General features: G+C 39.6%; 2 protein-coding genes and 1 long non-coding RNA gene across 8 annotated transcripts in view; 1 reads left to right on the top strand and 2 right to left on the bottom strand.

The window, feature by feature from the left end:
- pld4 (phospholipase D family member 4) overlaps positions 1-16,038 on the bottom strand; it is a 66,853-nt gene extending 50,815 nt beyond the window's left edge. The window contains exon 1 of the mRNA XM_078562517.1: positions 15,939-16,038. The gene's annotated coding sequence lies outside the window, so the exon portion shown is untranslated. The remainder of the gene's footprint in view (positions 1-15,938) is intronic.
- LOC144693108 (uncharacterized) overlaps positions 13,661-22,719 on the top strand; it is a 90,170-nt gene continuing 81,111 nt past the window's right edge. For both annotated transcript variants that reach the window (XR_013579469.1, XR_013579471.1), the window contains exons 1-2: positions 13,661-13,863; positions 15,029-15,226. This is a non-coding gene — a long non-coding RNA (uncharacterized LOC144693108). The remainder of the gene's footprint in view (positions 13,864-15,028; positions 15,227-22,719) is intronic.
- Positions 19,031-22,719, bottom strand: part of cep170ba (centrosomal protein 170Ba) — a 77,322-nt gene continuing 73,633 nt past the window's right edge. For all 5 annotated transcript variants that reach the window (XM_078562509.1, XM_078562513.1, XM_078562512.1 and 2 more), the window contains one exon: positions 19,031-22,536. In XM_078562509.1, coding sequence (XP_078418635.1) covers positions 22,247-22,536 — 290 coding nt within the window. In that variant the 3' untranslated portion in view covers positions 19,031-22,246. The remainder of the gene's footprint in view (positions 22,537-22,719) is intronic.

Here is a 22,719-nt window from a genome sequence, read left to right as displayed (position 1 = left end):
TTCCTGCACTGGGTGCCAGTGCGCCACACATCATCATGGGCACTTACAGCAACACCCACCTCCTCCCACGCCTGGCTAGTGTCATGGGGGGCCCTCCTCCTCCCATCCTCCAGATACAGCACGTGCCGACGGATAGACACCTCTTAGAGGAGGACAGCAAGGCATGCATCGGAAAATCGGTGGGGGGGGGCACAGTGGCCCCCCGCTGGCCTCTCCTGCAGCCTGCCCCCCTCCTCCTGCTCGTGCTGCTGTGCAATCGGACCTCCCTCTCTCTCTCCCCGAGTGGCCATGGTGCATTGCCTCAAGCAGGCTGCCTGGCCACTCTTTACACAGGCTGTCGGCTCCCCATTGGAACCGGCAGTCTGAGGCCGCCCGCCCCGCGACTATTTTCCCGTTCTCCATGGGAGTCGCTTACCCGCTGGATGGGCATTAATTGGCCCACCCGCGGAAAATGGCGGCACGGCCCGTTTCGCCAGTGGCAATCGGCCACCCGCCTGCCGCCAAGTCAGTCGGACCCGACTGACCAACAAACAGAAAATTCTGCCCCAAGTGTTTATTCACTACTCATAACTATCTACAACTTCTGACAAGCTGCTATCTCCATGCTGGCTTCTGCTAGACTCTGACTGTACTCTATCTACTATCATGTGACTATATCATACTGTGGGCGATACAGTTCTCCTTGTGTTTTTATGGAGATATGTACTGCCTGCACACAATTCAGATTTTTTCCTATTGCATTCTACACAATATTCAAACTTTTTGTTTCTTTCAAAGCCTCTATGTAACTTAGTGAGACCTCAGAAATTTGTTCAGATCTTAAACAGATTGGTTCATTGAAGATTTTAGTTTATCATACATTTTCAAAAAATACATACCTGGCTTTAATTTTGTCTTTCAAGCCTTCCAATTTGGCTTTGATACAAACATTTTCCGATCTTATTACTGTCTTTTCTTTTTTCACCACAGATAGCAGGTCTTTGTCCTTGTCTTTCATTTTGATTTCTCTGTTAGCCGGGTCTGTCTCCAGCAAAATCTTAGCTGGTTTCAGTTCAGTGATTGTGCTACTCGTGGCTTCAATATCCACTCACAGCTTGGAATGCTTTACGACTTTCCCTTCAATCAGAGCCTGAAGGCTCAGCACTGCCACATACTGTTACAGTCTGGCTAATGTGTTAGCCTTTTCAAAAATATCTATGTTTAAGCTTTCTGGCTGTTTCTCATCCTCCCCTTTCCTCTGCACTAAATTCTTTGGCTTGTGCACTTTGTTGTGCTGGCGTGGTCTGCCACCCTTGTGTGCTTTGCTTTGCCCTTTTGCTGCTTTCTTGAGGTTGTTCTATCCCCCGTTTTAAGCTCTCCATCCTCCACAACTTAAAGATTAAAATACTTGTCAAAGGCTTTTAATTATCTTATCAAAGCTGGCTGAGGATTCATCCATGCCTTGCATTGGGATTGTTTCATTGGCAAATACACCAAACAAGGATAAAAGCTTATTAACTTGGACTTCCCCCAATTTTCTACCTAAACCTGATGTACTCCTGTCTTCTCCATGATGCCCAATTTTGCGTCTGGTTTGGCCCTTGCCTGAGCTCAAATTGGTCTGGTAGTTTTAATTGACTATCCATGGCTGTTTTCCTTAAGAGGGGAGGGCAGCTTTATTTTTTTTCTCTCTTCCAAGATGGCACTGTGGTGACTGTCCTATCGGACCTTAGTGGGCTCCCACAGTGATCGCAGGCCGGACTCTTCAAACCTGAAGGAAATCCTCAAACAAGCCATTTGTTCAAGGTACTTATAAGCTTAGAGATTTTTTTGAAGGTGATTTTTTTTATCTCTGGCTGCTGTTTTAAGAACTTTTTTCGTTCATTTGCACTCAGCCATCACCTGGCTGGGCACTGACTTCAGGCTCAGCTGCAGCATTCCTTTAGCTGTGCTGGTTAAACAATCAGTATGCTTTGCCTGGTTAGTGCCCTGATGATTTTTAAAAGGTGTGTTCAGCCTTTCGGTAAATTTTTCTCACCATTTTTGTGATCTGGCTAGGTCCCTTGACTCTGCTATAATAAAAGTAAAATACTGTGGATGCTGGAAATCCGAAATAAACAGAAAGTGCCAGAAAAACTCAGCAGGTCTGGAAGCACCTGCGGAGAGAGAAACAGAGTTCATGTTTCAAGTCTACATGACTCTTCTTCCATGTTAAGAGAAGTAGAAATATGATGTGTTTTATGCTGTTGAAGAAAGGGGGTGGAGCACAAAAGAAGGTCAGGGATAAGTTGGAACTTAGGAGAGATTAAATGACAAAGATGTCATGAACACAAGACAAAGGGAGTGGTAATGATAGTGTTAAAGACTAAGGCAGGTGTTAATAGTGGCATAAAAATCAGATAGCAGAATGTGTTAATAGCAGAACAAGGTTCAGCACCTTGACCCCTTGACTCTTCGTTAACTCAGGTTCTTCTTTTCATCTGCACAGTGAATTATTCTTCTGCTTTTTGACCTTTTCTCTTTTTCAAATTTTGCACAGCCTTTTATGATCTGGCTAGGTCCTATGACTCTGCCTTTACATTCGATCAAGTCTGGCAATGGTTCTCCATGTGTGCAATGGAACCTCTTTTTAGGCAATCTGCAGCTGTGTCTTCAACTTAGGCGCACTTCTCGCAGGTCAGGCTGCAATTTCATTACTTTTTCATGATCTCGGGATCCATCCTTCACTGCCACCATGTAGTAAAGGTTGTTTGGTGTTCCAATGAGAGGTCTGGAGGCTTGTATAGTTGACCATTAAGTGATTATTAACAACTCATAACTATATACATCTTCTAACTAGGTGCTATCTCCATGCTGGCTTCTGCTAGACTCCTACTGAACTCAGTCTACTATCATGTGACTCTCTACATCATACTGGGGGCGGTACTGTTCTCCAATCCTACATTAACCCTTACTAAATCGAACACCCTTATACTACAGTTATCTCTGCAGTGTCCATACCAACAAAGTAGTGTTCTAGAATGGTCACAGTCCCAAAACCAAATGGCTTAATTAGAATATGTGTGGACTTGACTCAACTAAATAAATCAGTGGAATGTGAGATCCACCTGATGGCATCAGTAGATGAGAGTCTTGCCAAGCTGGTTAAAAGTACTCTATTTGACAAATTAGATACAAACAGTGGATTTTGGCAGTTGCCTCTGTACAAAGAATCCAGACTGCTGACCACTTTTACAGCACCATTCAGTCATTATTACTTTAATGAATTACCATTTGGAATTGCGTCTGTTCCAGAAATATTCCAGAGAACAATGTCTCAAACCCTAGAAGGCATGGAGGAAGTAACATGCCACATAAATGACATACTCATACATGGCCCCACGAGGGAAGAACATGACCGTACAGTTAGAGCAGATCCGAAAGTTTTACAGATACAGGTTTGATATTGAACGAGAAATGCGAATTTGTTAAAACCTATGATTAAAATTTTAGGGCAGGTTGTTCAAGACTCAGGAATAACAGCCGATCCAAACAAAGGCAATTTGAGAGTTTCTGCAGCCAGGAACATTATGGAGCTACAAAGATTCTTCAGGATGGTCAACCAAATTTGGCAGAAACCAATTAGCCATTGAGACAGCTGTTGAGACAAGGTCAACAGGTGTGCTGGAATATGGACCAGCAAAATGCTTTTGAGAAGATCAAAAATCTTCTAACTTCTCCTGAAATTTTAACACACTACAATCCAGAACCGTTAGTGATAGTATCAGCAGATGCATCATCTACAGGTCTGGGTGAAGTTCTATTCAAGGTACAAAGAGATGGTAAACGTAGGCCGGTTTATTATGCCTCAAGATCACTCACAGACACAGAAAAAAATGTCACAATTGAGAAGGAAGCATTGGCAGCAACAAGGGTGTGCAAGAAGTTCTCAGACCATGTGATGGGATTGCAGTTTAAAATTGAAACTGACCATGAGCTGTTAGTCACTCTTCTGAACATGAAGGAGATTGTGAAGATGCTTAGAATTAAATGCTTCAGACTGAGTCTAATGAGGTATGATTCAGTAACTGAGTATGATCACGGGAAGTAGCAGGCGACAGCAGATGCACTGTTGAAGGAACCAAAATATAGGATTTGAATTTCATCGAGGTGGTGGAAGCATAAATGTAACTCATTACCAAACATCTATCGTCTACTGCAAAGAAGCTGCAGGAGGTAAAACAAGTACAACGGCAAGATGATGAATGTATCCAGATAAAGGAATACTATCTGGAAGGATGGCCAGACTATGCTTCTATTCAAGGTACAAAGAGATGGTCTCAGTCTGAAGCATTTAATTCTAAGCATCTTCACAATCTCCTTCATGTTCGGAAGAGTGACTAATAGCCTATGGCCAGTTTCAATTTAAAACTGCAATCCATCATATAGTCTGAGAACTTCTTGCACACTTTGTTGCTGCCAATGCTTCCTTTTCATTGTAACATTTTTTTGAATAGGACTTCACCCAGACCTGTAAACAATGCGTTTATACTCCTAATAACACTAATAACTATGGCAGTACTTCGAACAGAGAAACACCTCACAATCATTGATGATCTACTAGTTTTTAATGACAGAATTGTCCTTCTGGAAACAGTTCAGCTTGATGTTCTCTAAAAAATTAATCAAGGTCACTTCGGGATAGCAAAGTGTCAAGCTAGGGCCAGACAATCAGCCTGGTGGCCAGGTATTACTCGTTCTATTGAAAAAGTAATTTCAAATTGCCTTACATGTGCAGTGAACAGCCAAGTGCAAAGAAAACCACCGTCACTCTCCACTTTTCCATCAAGGCATGGGAGCAGCTGGGAACGGATTTATTTGATTTTAAAGGCAAGATATTCCTTATTGTCATTGATTGCTACTTCAGATGGATTGAAGTGAACAGATTGTACAGCATATCAACAGAAGCAGTCATTCAATCACTGAAGAGAATCTTTGCAACACAAGGCATCCTGGACATTGCAGTGTCAGATAATGGTCCACAATTTGCTAATGAATTATTCCACAACTTTGTGAAGGAATATGGATTCATTCATGTGATGAGCTCATCTCGGTATCCTCAAGCAAATGGAGAAGCTGAGAGATGTTTGAACCATCAGACACTGGATGAAGAAGAATGAATATCTCAACTTATCCCTTCTTAGTTACTGAACCTCACTGCTACAAAATGGTTCAATATCTCGTTCAATAGCTCACCATCAGAGTTGTTAATAGGAAGATGACTGAGAATACAACTTGCAGCTCTGCAATAGAAACTAGAACACAATATCACCTCAAGTGACCACGAGAGAATTAGAAAGCATAAGGAGGAACAGAGACACAAGGAAGGTCATAACTTCAAATTCAGGCACAGAACACAAGACTTATCAGTACTGTAGCCTGGGGAGAGAGTATGGGCACTAGAGCACCAGAAGGAAAGTATAATAATCGAAAGAGCTCCACAGCCTAGATCTTACAGGGTTGAGACAGACCAGGGAACTATAAGGAAAAACTGCAGTGCTGAAACATCCTTGGAAAGAAAGTCAATAGAAACTTTGGCTTACTATTCAGATCCTGATCAAGATAAAGAACAAGAAACAAGACAAAGTTCGACAGCCACCGAGGAGTAGGACACTTGTATTGCAAGATGAAAGAGTGCAGATAGTCCTTGACCTCAGAAAAAGATCAGAACAAGCTCGGGGAGATTGGTCAAGACACTTCAGAGACTCACCCTGTGAAGTCTGAGACTTTGAGTGGAGATGTAGGAGGATGGATATAATTGGGATAAAGACTTGAGTGGAGATGTAGAGTAAAGGGCTAATATCAGAAACACCTGATGTTGATGGAACTATGATTTTTTTTTATTCATTCATGGATTGTGGGTGTCGCTGGCTAGGCCAGCATTTATTTCCCATAACTAATTGGCCTTGAGAAGATGGCAGTGAGCTGTTAGGGAGGGAATTCTAGGATTTTGACCCAGCGACAGTGAAGGAACGACAATATACTTCCAAGCCAATTTGGTGAGTGGCTTGGAGGGGAACTTGCAGGTGGTGGGGTTCCCATGTGTCTGCTGCCCTTGGCCTTCTAGATGGTAGTGGTTGTGGGTTTGGAAGGTGCTGCCTAAGGAGCCTCGGTGAGTTTCTGCAGTGCATCTTGGAGATGGTAGACACTGCTGCTACTGTGCATCGGTGGTGGAGGGACTGAATGTTTGTGGAAGGGGGTACAATCAAGTGGGCTGCTTTACCCTGGATGGTGACAAGCTTCTTGAGTGTTGTTGGATCTGTGCTCATTCAGGCAAGTGGAGAGTACTCCATCGCACTCCTGACTTGTGCCTTGTAGATTGATGGTTTATCAGGCTTTGGGGAGTCAGGAGGTGAGTTACTCGCTGCAGGATTCCTGGCCTCTGACCTGCTCTTGTAGCAACAGTATTTATATGGCTAATCCAGTTCAGTTTCTAGTCAATGGTAATCCCCCAGGATGTTGATAGTGGGGGATTCAGTGATGGTAATGCCACAGAATGTCAAGGGGAAATGATCAGATTCTCTCTTGTTGGAGATGGTCATGGCCTGGCATTTATGTGGTGCGAATGCTACTTGCCACTTGTCAGTCGAAGGCTCAATATTGGCCAGGTCTTGCTGCATTTGGACATAGATTGTTTCAGTATCAGAGAAGTCACGTATGGTGCTGAACATTGTGCAATCATCAGTGAACATCCCCACTTCTGACCTTATGATAGAAGGAAGGTCATTGACGAAGCAGCTGAAGATGGTTGGGTCTTGGACACTACCCTGAAGAACTCCTGCAGTGATATCCTGGAACTGAGATGTTTGACCGCCAACAATCACAACCATCTTCCTTTGTGCTAGGTATGAATCCAACCAGTGGAGAGTTTTTCCCTGATTCCCATTGACTCCAATTTTGCTAGGGCTCCTTGATGCCACATGGTCAAATGCTGCCTTGATGTCAAGGCAGTCACTCTCACCTCATCTCTGGAGTTCATGTCTTTTGTCCATGTTTGAACCAAGATGGTAATGAGGTCAGGAGCAGTGTGACCCTTACAGAACCCAAACTGAGCATCAGTGAGCAGGTTATTGCTAAGCAAGTGCCACTTAAAAGTACTGTTGATGACCCCTGATGATTGAAAGCAGACTAATTGGGCGGTATGAGCTTATATTTCACCTCTCTTCTATTTTTACTTAGTTCTGTTGAAGGGTCATTCGGACTCGAAACGTTAACTGTGTTCCTCTCCACAGATGTTGCCAGACTTGCTGAGTTTTTCCACGTATTTTTATTTTGGTAATGGGCCAGGTTGGATTTGTCCTGCTTTTTGTGTACAGGACATACCTGAACAATTATCACTCTGCCAGGTAGATGCCTGTGTTGTAGCTGTACTGGGACAGCTTGGCTAGGGGTGCTGCAGTTCTGGAGCACAAGTCTTCAGTACTAACACTGTAATGTTGTCAGGGCCCATTGTAATGACACATGACTAGGTAACAGAGATCTGGAGGGAGGAAAAATCCAACCTCGTGCAGAGTTCCTAAGATGTAGATAGAGCTGTAAATAAATAGTAATGGTTATAACAAACTACAGTCTTGAGTAGCTTACTTAGGGAAAATAGACAAACTCTGACGAATTCCAGCTAGATCCCAAACACATGACAAAACAAGAACCATACTTCAAGAAACATTAATGGGCACATGATCAGGATTGTAAGAAAAAATTTCAGGCAGATATCAGGAAACATTTCTTTGTACAGAAGGTCAGCAGCTGAAATGTATTTCCTGAGATTGGCTGAGGTCAGGATAAAGGGTGTAAATAAGATATAGCTAAGATCCTGTAACTGTAGCACACTAAGGATAAAATCAAATAGGCTAAACAGCCTGCATTCAAATCCACTTGTGAACCACAAAGTTCAGCAATAGTTGGACTCACAAGAGAGTAAATTTAACTCATTAACAAGCTCTTATTACCATAAATGATTTTCTTTACATGTTTTAGAAATTGATTCTTAAAAGTTTTTACTTTTCATCTTCTAATCCAGCTGTTCAGATATGCTGTGGTTGTGGTTGGTATTGGAAAGGTGCTGTTCGTTAACAAATGTTGGCACTGGACCAATGTTATAATGTCAGCTCACTGGAAGAGCGCTTTATTTCAAAATAATTCTATGGGGTCATTTAAAAAGCTTTGCTGCTAGCATGGAGCTTTACCAGGTGCAATCAGACATTATCCAACTATTCTGATTATCCAACCAACAATCATGATCAAGAGGCTCTGAACCAGCAACAGAGTCTCATGAAGAGTTATATTTTATGAAGGAAAAAGATATGTAAAAAATTGCAAAACTTTCCTCACTCTGTAAACTCTAAAATAATTTACCCTAAATAAGGCAATATAATAGTACTTTCTAGTCAGATATTAAAGAAAGACTTGCATTTTTTTGCTTTTCATGGCTGCGAAGTGCTTCATAGTCAATGAAGTGCCTTTGAAATCTAGTACTTTTGTAACGTAGAAAACGTGGCAGACAGTTTGTGCATGGCAAGCTCCTGTGAACAGCAATGTGATGATCACAGAATCATAGAAGGTTAAAGCGCAGGAGACCATTTAGCCCATTGAGTTCATGGTAGCTCTTTGCAAGAGCAACTCTTCAATTGAGCACCTAATTAATTTATTAGTGTGAATTTGTAGAATGTTCAGTTCAATAATGGGAATAATTTAAATATTACCTCTCAACAGTAACAGAAAGAATTCCAAAAAATAATTAATTAGAGCTTTTAACATCCAAAATACAACCACACTGAATTTAATCAGCCTACTGAATAGTTTATGTCAGAGATCACCAATAAGAAGCCACGCAAAAGAGGAATTGAGATTGAAGCTTGTTATTCAGCAGGGTCAGTGAAAGGAATTTGAGAAGCTCTCTGATATTTTTGTTCATGCAAAGTAGTGCTACTATTTTTACTAACAATTTAATTTGTTACATGAAAGTCAGATGTCATCACCTAACAGTATGATCAAAAAATAAGCCCCCATCATAATTCAATTAGAAATCATCCAATAAACAGTACTGTATCAATACACACTATTATGACATAACTGATGGTAAGGGCTAAGTTGCTTAAATCCACAGGGAAACTTGAAACAACTGTCATAACCCATTTTTGCAATTTGTATGTTTCAAGATGCAGGCTTTGAATCCAGTAGTAATACGACAACCAAGTCTCAAGAGGTTTTTTTATAAAACTAAATTAAACATTTATTAGTACAAGAAAGATTATAAACACACACATATATCTACAAAACTACTCCTATAATAACTACAAAAAGCCCTTAATTAATCTGACTCGCAGTTAGACCCCCAGTAAGGCAATAATAAATCTCATAGATTTAAAGAGACACCTGGCAAAGCACAGCTGGACAGTCACATTTAAAATGGGTTTCTTTCAGCTCTGGGTCCTTGCAGACAGACTTGATGTTTACAGGCTGGGGGCTTCTCACATTTGATGGATCTTAAAATGCCTCTGCCTTACACACAATCTCCATTCTCCTTTATACACATCTTTCTCTTTGAATATAAATTTTTCATTATATCACTAGGCTTTTAATTTTACCTCTTCTAACATTAACATCTTTTCATTCCACCAATTTTATTAGTAATGTGAAAAAATAAACACATTGCTTCATCCTTCTAACTAGGTGCAAGATTTTGCCTATTCTTTTGAATGGTTTATTTAAAAATGCAAATTTCCCCCTTGACACCTATGTTTCTAAACCTCCTCATGTTTATCTAATTACCATTTCAAACCTACTTCTTTCTATACATCAAAGCCTCTAGAGCAGCTGGCTTTAATCCAATTAAGACACACACATGCATATGTAGACACACAAAGACACAGACACCACTAAACTGTATTTTTAAAAAATAATTTCCAATAACATTATAGACACTAATCTCTTCATGATAACTCAGAGTTGTTATTTTTCAATCGTGGCATTTGCTTTGTTTGCATTGTATCAAAAAAGTGTAAAGGGTTAACTCTGGTAAGAGGATACCGAGATAAAAGCAAAATACTGCAGATGCTGGAAATCTGAAATGAAAACAGAAAATGCTGGAAAAACTCAGCAGATCTGGCAGCATCTGTGGAGAGAAAAACAGAATTAACATTGTAAGTCTGTGTGACTTCTTCAGAGCATGCGCAAAGGAAGCTATGTCACAGTGATGTCACTCACTGAGACAGGGTGTCTGAGTAGCATCTCAGAGGGCAACTCTAGTGATCAGTTAGTCTTATTTAACCTTTGTAAATATTTAGCATGTAAATAAATATTTTTTGAATAAAATCCATTGCCTCCAGTGAGATCTCCTCGAGAATAAGAAGCTAATGATCTCCTGAGGCAAACCCATCATAACAGCAATGATAGGTCTTCTTGTTGAAGCTCCCGAGCATATGTAAAACAGCACTAGAACATGTTTTCATATATTGTGGACAGCACTGTAATGGTACATCATAACAATGACTCTATTTTCTCTCCTTTTCACCACCCCATTACCCTAGTCCGCCACCCCCATACAGGTTTTTCTCATCTGTCTCGGAAGGCCAGGTGAACTTCCAATGGTTGTGCGCAGTCCTTCCAAACATTAAGCAAGTTTTTAAAAATTCTTTCACAGGATATGGGCATCGCTGCCTAGGCCAACATTTATTGGCCATCCCCAATTGCCCCAGAGAAGATGGTGGTGAGCTGCCTTCTTGACCCGCTGCAGTCCATGTGGCGTAGGTACACCCACAGTGCTGTTAGGAAGGAGTTTCCGGGATTTTGAACCAGCAACAGTGAAGGAGCAGTGATATAGTTCCAATTGGTAAGCCCAATCCTTAGGTCCGCTTGCATGCAATTTCCAGCGATCACTGGAAAGTTAGGCAGATTTTTGCCTTCCCCACAGCCTGCTGCCAATTTTAGCTACTGCAGCTAAGTAAGCATAATCAAGAGCTTACGTCCAAGATCTTATTATTCTGTATAACTCAGTATCAGGGCCCACTGTCCATTTACCTGCACAGAGTATAGTGCCTCTGCAGCTGTATTCGCCCAATTTTCTGAAGTTGTGGTTCCATAAGTGATTATAGGTAAGGACATCCACCATTCTGGATTTGACTTACTACACATTCTTAATAAAGTTAACTTTTTAATCTAACAGTTCCACATGTATTAGAGACTGTATAAAAGAAGCTATTCAGTCACCATTTCATATCCAATCACAATGTATATGGGAGCATATTAACATATTAACAGTTCTGATTAAAGGTCACAAGCCTGAAACATTAACTTTGTTTCTCTCTCCACAGATGCTTCCTGATCTGCTGAATATTTCCCGCATTTCTGTTTTTATTTCAGATTTCCATTGTCTGTAGTACCACATTTAATTTTATATATGAACAGCTGTTCACTGCATTGCAACATGAATTTGTTTATTTTAAGAATAGGGCCTCTCTGAATACATTAGCAAAAACTTAAAATTAAGGATATGTTAAATTGAAACTTTGTAGTGCTGTTAGTTTGTAATTATCCACTTGATATGTAAAACTGATTTTGGAATGCAATACACACTTAGATGTAAAAGTTTTAAGAATAGTGTCAATGATTGATAAGAATTTCCAGAATGGTAAATCATGCCAACAATTTTAAATTATCCAATTAGATATCAAATATACTTTATATTTATAATTGGCAAGTGATATACTGGGAAATCACAATGATGTGTGATCATAAAACTACTTTCACTAAACAATAACTACAATTCTGTTTTGTGAATCACTAGATTTTAAAAAATTCTTTCACAGGATGTGGGTGTCGCTGACTAGGTCAGCATTTATTGCCCATCCCTAATTGCCCTTGAGAAGGTGGTGGAGAGCCACCTTCTTGAACGGCTGCCCATATGGTGTAGTTACATCCAAAGTGTTAGGAAGGGAATTCCAGGATTTTGACCCAGTGATCATGAAGGAATGGCAATATATTTCCAAGTTAGGATGGTGTGTAGCTTGCTGGGGAACTTGCAGGTGATGGTGTTCCCATGTCTCTGCTGCCCTTGTCCTTCTAGGAGGTAGAAGTCATGGGTTTGGAAGATGCAGTTGAAGGAGCCTTGGTGTGCTGCTGCAGTACACCTTGTAGATGGTACACGCTGCTGACACTGTGTGTCAATGGTGGAGGGAGTGAATGTTGAAAGGGTTGGATAGGGTGCCAATCAAGCAGGTTGCTTGATCGTGGATACTGTTAAGCGTCTCGAGTGTTATTGGAGCTGCACTCATCCAGGCAAGTGGAGAGTATTCCATCACACTTCTGACTTGTGCCTTGTAGATGATGGACAGGCTTTGCAAAGTCAGGTGGTGAGTTATTGCAGAATTCCCAGCCTCTGACCTGTTCTTCTAGCCACAGTTTTCTATGGCTGGCCCATTTCAGTTTCTGGTCAATGGTAAACCCCAGGATGTTGATAGTGGGGGGTTCAGCGATGGTAATGCCATTGAATGTCAAGGGTTGATGGTTAGATTGTCTCTTGTTGGAGATGGTAATTCACACCACACAAGTGCCAGGCAATGTTATCTGCCACTTATCACTCCAAGCCCCAATATTGTCTTGCTGCATGTTGACATGGGCTGCTTCAGTATCTGATAAGTTGTGAATGGTGCTGAGGATTGTGCAGTGAACATCCCCACTTCTGACCTTATGATGGAGGGAAGGTTATTGATGAAGCAGCTGAAGATGGTTTGTACAAGGTCACTATGCTGAGGAACTCCTGCAGTGATGTCCTGGAGCGGAGATGATTGACCTCCAACAACTACAATTACCTTCTTTTGTGCTAGGTATGACTCCAACCACTGGAGAGTTTTCCCCCTGATTTCTATTGACTTCAGTTTTGCAAGTCTCCTCAATGCTACATTTGGTCAAATGATACACTTGAGATTAAGGGCAGTCACTCTCACCTCACCTCTTGAGTTCGACACTTTTGTTCATGTTTGGACCAAGGCTGTAATGAGCTCAGGAGCTGAGTGACCCCAGCAGCAGCCAAACGTAACATTAGTGAGCAGGTTATTGCTGTGTGAGTGCCATTTGATAGCACTGTGACTGTAGGTTTAATATAAGAACAACGGTTTCCACCCTGTTGTGATTTTGTTTAAAAAGAGTAAGTATATTTGCCTGAATTTAATCATGAATGTTATGAGATTAGACTGATGGGGTAGTCATTGGCCTGCTTTTTGTGCACAGGACATACCTGGGCAATTTTTCACATTGCTGAGTAGATGCTAGTGATTGTAGCTGTACTGGAACAGCTTGGCTAGGGGTGCGATTCTGGAGCACAAGCCTTCAGTACTACTGCCGGAATGTTGTCAAAGTCTTTGCAGTATCCAGTGCCTTTAGCCATTTCTTGATATCACATTGAGTGAATCAAATTGGTTGAAAACTGACATCTGTGATGCTAGGGCCTTAGGAGGAGGCCGAGATGGATCATTCACTTAGCTCTCCTGGCTGAAGATGTTTGCAAATGCTTCAGCCTTGTCTTTTGCACTGATGTGCTGGGCTCCCTCATTATTGAGGATGGGGATATTTGTGGAGTCTCCTGCTCCAGTTAGTTGTTTGATTGTCAACCACCATTCATGACTGGATGTGACAGGACTGCAGAGCTTAGATCTGACCTGTTGGTTGTGGGATCGCTTAGCTCTGTCTGCTGCATGTTGCTTTTGCTGATGGCATGCAAATAGTCCTGTGTTGTGGCTTCAGCACGTTGACACCTCTTTCTTTAAGTATGCCTGTGGATCTGTCCAGCCGGTGGGACAGAACATACCCAGGAATGGTGATGGCAGTGTCAAGGACATTGTCTGTAAGGTAACCTTACCCTTTCCACATATAGTTCACTTCCTGTTTATTGAATTGCAGGTTTAACATGATAAGAACAACTGTTTCCACCCTGTTGTGATTTTGTTTAAAAAGAGGAAGTATATTTGCCTGAATTTAATCATGAATGTTATTCTGGGGATGGCTGTGCACTTAACTGAAAAACTTTTTAAAAACAGTTGTGTTTTAAAACTGCTGGGTGCAAATATTTATGCACTTTTAGTGATAAGTGAGGATAATGCAGGAGGTCAATGAGGCAGTGACAAAGGCAGGCACACCAATGAAGGATTGAGAAAATTAAAGTGTCCCCACTTCCTTTTGCAAAAGCACAAGGTATTTTAACAAAATGCTACAGCTCACACACAGCCAGTCTTTGAAAATCAGAAATTCCCAAGTTGTAAATCATTCCAATATGATCTCCTAATTAAATGTTGATGCACAGAGATTTGAATATTGAACTTTTTTGCAAAGCTTAAGTTCAAAATCAGCTTCTATGGCAAAGATGCTGAAATGTAATGTGTTCTGCAATCAGATTCTAAACCATGTGGTACACATAAATGGTTAAGCAAATCCTTCAGATTAATTAATTTTCTAGCTTTAGATCATGTTTTGCTATGGGCTCAACTGTACAGAACACAGCTCTTACACTCTTTCATTACCAGAGTAGCTAAATAACAGCCTATGGATTATCACACCCACTGGCTATGAATTGAGAACAAATAGGAATGATCATTTTGTAACCAACCCTAAGTACCATTTTTATAATTTTATACACTTAAAAGATGTTAGATCTGTGTGGATTTGCTCATTTCAACCACTCATTAGTCTACTGCATGGGTTTTGTCCCTTAAAAAGTCATGGAAAGAAGTTTTTGTGTTGCAATACCATTACCTCTAAGTTTACATTACTTTCCTTGTGTTATTTTCAGTAGAGGTATCGGGCAATATCTTTGGGCCCAGCCAGATCAGTAGTTATAACATATTAAAACTTAATAGTCTACTTGGCTTTTCTTTCCGTGTCTGAATTACTTGCAATTGCCAGTTTATTTCCAGTCAGCTGTTGTCCTTGCTAAAAAGGGTAGCTGCACAACATTCCTACTTGCCTAATGGCTCAATTTTTTAAAAAATTGTTTTTTTTTTTGTTTGTTGCTCAATAGGTTTATCAATTGAATAGCTGATTTGTACAGAACAGAAAGGTTGCAGGCTCAATTTCCAGCCTATTGTGAAGGGGCTAACCTCAGAGTAATGGTGGTCGAAGCTCTACAATTTGCCTCAGCACACTCGATTAGGGGGAAGAAAACTCGACAGGGTTCCTGCTGTTAATCACTATCCACTGATGCCTTGCGAAGGTAAGAGTGTGTAGACATTGAGGGTGGGATTTTCCCGGTAGGCTTCTGAAACCCTACCTTCAGGTTGAAATGAGGATCAGAAGCTTGCAAAAAAAAATGCTTGGAAACTGTCACTTATTGTGGTTCTTACCCGGGGCAACCAATTAATGGCCAAAGGGTGGGCTTGTGGTCCAAATAAGGACAGGGGGCGGGCTTTTGAAGCCGAAGCCGAAGGGAAGGGAAGGGAATCAGCGGCTTTCCAGGTTGAAAAGAGCAGCAGGTAGGAATGGAAAGTAAGTGAAGGAGAGGGTGCTTCAAAAATGGGGGGAGGGGGGGCCTCTCCTAATTTGTTTAAGTTAACGTAAAAGAAGTGGCTTTTTGCAGCCAGGCCATCAGTGTTGGGGTTAGCCCCTCTACAGGACAACCTGCAGCACTCAGCCCGGAGGGGGAGCCTCTCGGCCCGCCATGATTGCTGGACCACCTCCGGGGGGGCCGCTGCAAGCGGTTAAACTGGTCTCTGCCACTTGGGGGAACCTTGAGGCTGACTGGAAAATCCCATGATATATATAGAAGAAAGGGCAAGTAATAAAGGAAACAGCGTGAAAACACAGGAAAGCAAAAAAAAAGATTTAAAAGAAATTGATCTAATAAGTAAATTGTTTTAGTGAAGAGATGCATTGAGCTACATATAAACAGTTCATTCAACATTGCAAAACACAAAAATAACGTATAAACTTACCAGTACTGAAAAAGTACTAGGTGGCTTTGCTGATGTGTACCGAGTTGACAGAGAACGACTGCTTAATTCAGACGAAACAGCTGTTGTGACGTGATGAAACCTTTAGTAAAACTGCCACTCAAGTTTCCATTACTTCCCTTTTTAAGTTTAGAATACTTCTGTAAAATGTTACCATAGTACTAGTGCTGCACTTAGTTAGCTTTTGGTGCTTAGGTTCTAACTTGGTTTTGGGCTAAATATTTGCCAATAACTGCCAAATAGCTTTGATTAAGATTTGACTAAGTATTTATTACTTTTTGATTAACATTTTAAAAAGCATTTATTTTGTTATATAATCTGCTGAGTAATGAATAATATACAAGCAGGAAGTTTATAATTGTCTTCAATTTACTTGAAGCAGCTTCATAGAAAGACATATTTGTTAAAATAATACTCTTTCTGGTACCCATTGTTGCATCAAAACACATCCATTGGTTAATAGTTACTTCAAGAGGACAGGCTCCACTGAACCAGTGTGAATTTTCCATTTCCTGTACTATATTTCTGATTAATCTAAATCAGACTGTAAACTTATCAGCAGGAAGTTTCAAGTGTAGACTCTCAACCAATAAGAACTAGGTTTATGTTCCCCGTTGGATCACAGAGCTTAAGAGTTCTAAATGAAAAGATTTAGCCAATCATCTGTGCTTGATTAAAACTTGGATCACAAGAGCTGAGATGGCGGTGCTCAAATGGCTGTGCTGTTGTGTTATTGGTTGTCAATACAAAAGTACCAACACTGTAAAAGGTAAACTAAATGAAGGGTCCTTTATTGAAGAAAGCAATTCACATGTGTCAGCCATGGTTCAGTTGGTAGCACTCTCACTTTTGATTCAGGTGATTGTTGGTTCAAGTCCTCTTTCAGCACAAGAACCAATGCTTTCACCCCAGTACTGAGGGAGTTCTGCACTGTCGGAGGTGCCACCTCTCAGATGTAAAAGATTCCATGGCGCTATTTTGAAGAAGAGGAGTTATTCCTGGTGTCCTCAGCCAATATTTATCCCTCAACATCACAAAAACGGATGTGAATTATCACACTCCTATTTGTGGGAGCTTGCTGTGTGCAAATTAGCCTCCTCGTTTCCTAAATTATACAACAATGGCTACAAAAGTACTTCTTCATTGGTTGCAAAGCATTTTGGGGCATCCTCTGGTCACAAAAGGTGCTTTAGAAATATAAGTATTTCTTTTCATAAGATGAATTTTCAAGTTTTCCCATGATTACTACAAACAGAACATGAAAAGTTATACAATAAAATTAGAAATCAGAGTCTAGCAAAGATCTATTTTCTAAATCACTTAGGAAACAAATATGCCACTTTCACCTTGAAGCAAAAAAAAGCTGAATGTTGTCCTATATGCCCCATATCCAAGGATGCCAATCTCTATTTTCTCCAACCCCGCCATCCCACTTCACCCCACAAGGCCACGTGTCACTTGTTCTTATGTTTTGCTTTCACAGAGCACTGACCCTTGGCCTGCTATTAACATTCTGCTATCTTACCTTTGTCGTGAAGCTACTAATGTATATATTTTGGAAAATATTTTTCTTTTAAAATACAGGTTTAGTCTGCAGGTGTATTTTAATTGGATTGAAGTCAGCTAGTCTGGGTGCTTTGATGGGTACTAGTTTTTTGACAGAGAGATAGCGTGCATTTGCATTTTTTGAATACAGCATTCAAGAAGTGGGGTGAAAACTTCACACCTATCTAGCAGATACCAAGCCATATGTTTATATTACTAATAAAATTGGTACTATGAAAGGGTTAAAAAGTGAAGTTTAAAGAGGCTGGTGAGACAATGAGAATTTGAATTCAATCAGTGGTGGTATGTATAACTTGTGTAGTTTTTAGGTGTGCAGAGCAGAGGCAATGTGAGATCAAAAGGCAGCTGCAAGCCTCCAACTGGCTCCACAGGATCCAAAGTGCAATGAACCTCATTTTGAATTCGTAAGGTGAAAATGCTTTGCCTGGTGTCTGGTTAAGTCTATGGGTTGCTGTTGCCTTAATGGAGATTAGTTTGGGAATTTGTTAAAAGTTATGATAGTCGTAACTTGTAGCCATGTGTATATATTTTAACCTGTGTAAATTAATAAAATGTTTCAACTAGTTTAACGTAAAGCCTCGGGAACTGGTCGTCCGATTCCTGAATTTAGAGTTGCATCTCAAACATAATACTTAAAATTATAGGTTATGACAGTTGTTTAAAGTTTCTCTCTGGGAATTTTAAATAACTCCGCTTTACCAACTACATCGGTTATAACACCTTTATGCGACTACCAGCACTTTCTTGAGTCTTTAACACTACCGTTAACACTCCCTTTGTCCTGTGTCCATAACATCTTTGTCAGATTTCTCCTTAATTCCCACCTATCCCTGACCTTCTATTTTGTTCCACCCCCTCGAACAGCATAAAATCTATCACATTTCTACTTCTCTTTAGCTCGGAAGGGTCATATGGACTCGAAACATTAATTCGGTTTCTCTCTCCACAGATGCTGCCAAACCTGCCGAGATATTCTAACATTTTCTGTTTTAATGCCAACATTTAGGCTTGGAGCAGACATAAACCTTCTGAAAAGGCTACTTCAAAAAACCCCATGGTGCAATTTTCCTCTACATCTCTTTCTCTCTTCAAGTAACATCATTGGTTGTCCAAAGGTTGCTAATCATGGCTCTCTACGCATCTTTATCTCTAGTGGTCTTTCCATGATGTCATTAATGGGGCAAGTAGAAGAGACAGACCCAAGAACTACCTCAGCCGGTGTTGGGACCAAAGCCACAACTTCGGTGTCATTAAGCACCATGCTCAAAACAACTGAGCTAACCAGACTACATTCTCTACCTAATGACTACAAATGGACTTGTGGATGTGTGCACGTTACAAGTTAAGATATTGGAAATAAATGGAAATAGGGCCTAGTTCTCAGGCAGGGGCAGGTTATTGTGGTAATAAAACTAATATGGGAGAGATAGCTCCCTCTATTTTATAACTGCTAAGTGTTTCCTTCTGGGGTATTGTCAGTATGAACATTGATTACCATGACACAGACATTTCACTGCTATGAAGAATGGTTTATTATAATCAACTTCCATGGAAAAATTAAATAGTAATTCAAAATTATACTGTGATGTGCAAAACAGTTTAAAAATCAGAAGTACTTTCATCCTAACAAAATTTACATGTCATTCATTATAAGGCAACAAAATAAATTACAACTTTGAAACCAGCCAAAAATGGAAGAAAGCTCATTATATTCAGCTATATATAACTGTGCAAAAAGTGAAATATACATCAAATTGAAAGCTGGACAGTGTACAGAAATACTATAGTACAAAAAAATGGCACATTCCAGCTGGAAATAAAAAAGCTGTATGCTTTGTATTTATCATGTAAATACAGTTTGTTACAAGCAAAATAATAAATGAGCCACTAAAAGAAAAGAAACAGCATCAGCTAGCAGGCTAGCAACAAGTGCTTCAACAATTCAGCACAGGACACCACTTATGAACAGAGTACAGTAATAGTGAAGGAATTACATTTTCCTGCATGTGAAAATCTAGTGTAAGCAGACTACAATCTGACTTTAAAATCAACTAATCATTTCAAGTATCTGCTTCTCACTCAAGTTCATCCAGATTGCTTGGCAAAATTGTAATCAGTCAACTATTAAAAGAGCAAAGTCCTCAAAAATTTAAATTATGAACTTACAAATGATGCTTTTTCTTTAGTAACATACATTAACTATGTTCAGAAACTTCTTCAATAGGCTTGTGGTACTAGTAGCAATATTAACTTCTCATTTAAAGCGGCTGACAATCATCTATTTATAAAGTCGATGCGTTTACTGTGAGTATTCAAAGTCAAATCAGGTTCAAGCCAAAAAGGCTACACTTTTGTTTTTATTTAAATCTAACAGGAAAGCATTAAAATATTTGCTGCACATAAAAATCAAAAATGAACCAAAGCTTGAACAATACAACTCCATCACTTTGTCACTATTTAAAATAAAGTGGAAAATGGAAAAAGATAGAAGGCAACATCACCCAGCAGTTATAATGAAACACCCTCAACATAATGGCTTCTTGTTTTAGTACACTCATGCCTCACAGATTCCCAAAATACATACAACATAAAAAGTAAGTGCAGAACACAGGCTACACACTGGGGAGAGGTGGGGAAGAATCCACATCATACATATAGTTGCTGTCCATATGTAAAATGTTAGATCCTAATAACTGTTGTCCTCCGTGCCATCAAAATTGTTCCTACTCTCAAGTACCAGCTCCTATGCCATGGTAACTACACAAAGTTGCCTTGACACAGCATATATGCAGCATACATATATAGGAATTGTCAGACATGCATAATCTATACAGCGCACAGATGCCATATATACGTTCATATTTCTATGTTCTATACGATAGGTAGTCTCGCACTCTTTACTCAGTTACTATGTCTAGAAACTGGTATATGAAGATACATAATTGCTGCAAGAACTATTCCATAAACCTTTGGAAGTACTGTTAAATCAACTGATTTGTGAGGCAGACTGATTTAAAAAATACAGACACAAAGCTAACAGCATATCATTTGATCTTTGGCTCTACTATTGTCTCAGGTGGGTTGATCTATAATGATGACAATTCTTCATAAGAACCAAGCATTTGAAATAAGTGTGTCATTATAACAAGTATCACAATGTACAAATTGTCATTCCAATCATCATTTTTTTTTGCTGCTGATGTTTACACAATATATTAACAATACCAGGCATCATTAAGGACATCCTGAGATATTTGTAACCAATTATAACTGTTTGTACCTTTCTTCAGCACAAAAATCCAATGCATTTTTTCATTTTTTCTTTAGACAATGACACAGAAGGCATTTTAATATGCTTTGCACAGTTCAGCAGCTTTAAGGTAGCACACTGATTTCCTGAAGTTCACCAACACAAATGTCAAACGTTAATACAAACTTGTGTACTTCAGCCCATTAAAGGAAATATTTCCATAGCGTAATTAAAAAATAAATTTTTCCAAGAAAGATATCAGTTGTTACTTCCCAAATATGATACTTTGGAACAGTATATTAGCTCTCATATGACAGCACTAAAGTTTCATGTGAGGTTACCCTAAACTTCAAATGTCATTCAGGCAAACTCTTCCCAAGAGTTGGAGAGAGTCCTGTGATCTTAGGCATGAGAAATTAGCAGAGAAGCCATATTGTGCAACAAGTTACCAGTTATGCAAACATAGTGTATGCAGCAATGGCTATGGGGAAGTTCATGGGCCGTGTGGAAAATGGAATACAAGGGGACTAAATTAAGCAGGCTAGTGGGACAAAAGCTTAAAAGAAAACATTTTTAATCTCTCACAATTGAAAATAATTGCTAGGACTGTTTTGTCAGTCACACATTGACATTTCAAAATGTGATATATATTTGTGCATCACTGTTTCTGGTTGGAACGTGCCTACTTTGCTCTCTTTTAGAGTCGGTTGGCTGAATAAGTCATGTTTGTTTGAACTGGTTACATCTCACGTTGAAAAATTGCTTAAGGTTTAAAATTGTTATAGCATTGAAGAGATGTGGATGGATTTCATTTCTCAAAACTAAAGCCAATTCACCATAAAGGGTTACAAAAACCTTAAGCATGCATAGTACTTACTGATGTGACAAAAGAATACCACAGACTTGACCTGAATACAACTAGTCACCTATTACATAAATATTTAAGTAGGTAAAGTTTTGATGAGGAAAATGACTAATTTCTCCTTCCCAGAATATTTAACCAATATTTAAACCAGCACTGAGTTAAATATTAGGCTGTCCCTGTCATAACATTGATATAAAAAAGCAAGAAACTGAGAATGCAACAACTTGCTAAATATGCAGCCATTGTTCAATCGTTAAGTTTGTGCTGAAACCTGGCATGCAAAATTACAACCTGTGCAACTAGTATATTCTTCAGTGCATCATATTATTATAGTATTCAAATGGCACAGCTTGGCCAAAAACTGAAATGTTGTTCTCAGTTTAAACATATTTTACCTTGCCTCTGTACTGAACTGATGTTGAGAAAGTGTTATGGAACTTAACTAAAATAATAGTTTCTTTGCTAACTTCCATTTTTTTCACTAAGCTTTTTTGTGCAATATATCAGTCACTTACAGCATTATTTTATACAACTTTTTCACAACCACCCTCACATAACAACTATGACAATGCGCATTGGTCAAATCATGGCCAAAAATAAATAGTTCTTTCAAAGCATAGTGACTATATTTTCCATTTTTGGCTCAATCATGTTATATTGAGTATTGCATTCAGAGTCAGAGTCAATGCTGTCCGTATCTGAAGACAACTGGGATGGTTTAGAGCTTGGATGGGCACACTCCTTCAATAACTGCGCTGACGATTTTGGCAAATCCTTTGAGGATACCACAGTATTAGCAGTCCTTTCTTTCATGTTCATTGCTGAAGCAGAAATTGGCGAGATTTGATTACCAGTCAAAGCATCCAGAGATCCATCAGGATCTATGATTGTATTGATTGCTGTGAAAAGAAACGCATATTTTAGTATATCTACACCTCTTGCAAGATAGAAAATTTGTGTCTGAAGGAAGTCAATCGCTATGTGGTATACATTACACAACACTGTACATCAGGTTGACTATTTTTAAGATAAGAGCAAAAAATCTTATGCTGGAAATCCAAAACAAAAATAAAAATACCTGG

Source organism: Cetorhinus maximus, chromosome 18 (genome assembly GCF_964194155.1).
Source record: "Cetorhinus maximus chromosome 18, sCetMax3.hap1.1, whole genome shotgun sequence".
In the NCBI taxonomy this organism is placed as follows: domain Eukaryota; kingdom Metazoa; phylum Chordata; class Chondrichthyes; order Lamniformes; family Cetorhinidae; genus Cetorhinus; species Cetorhinus maximus.
This window is presented reverse-complemented; position numbering and strand designations above follow the sequence as displayed.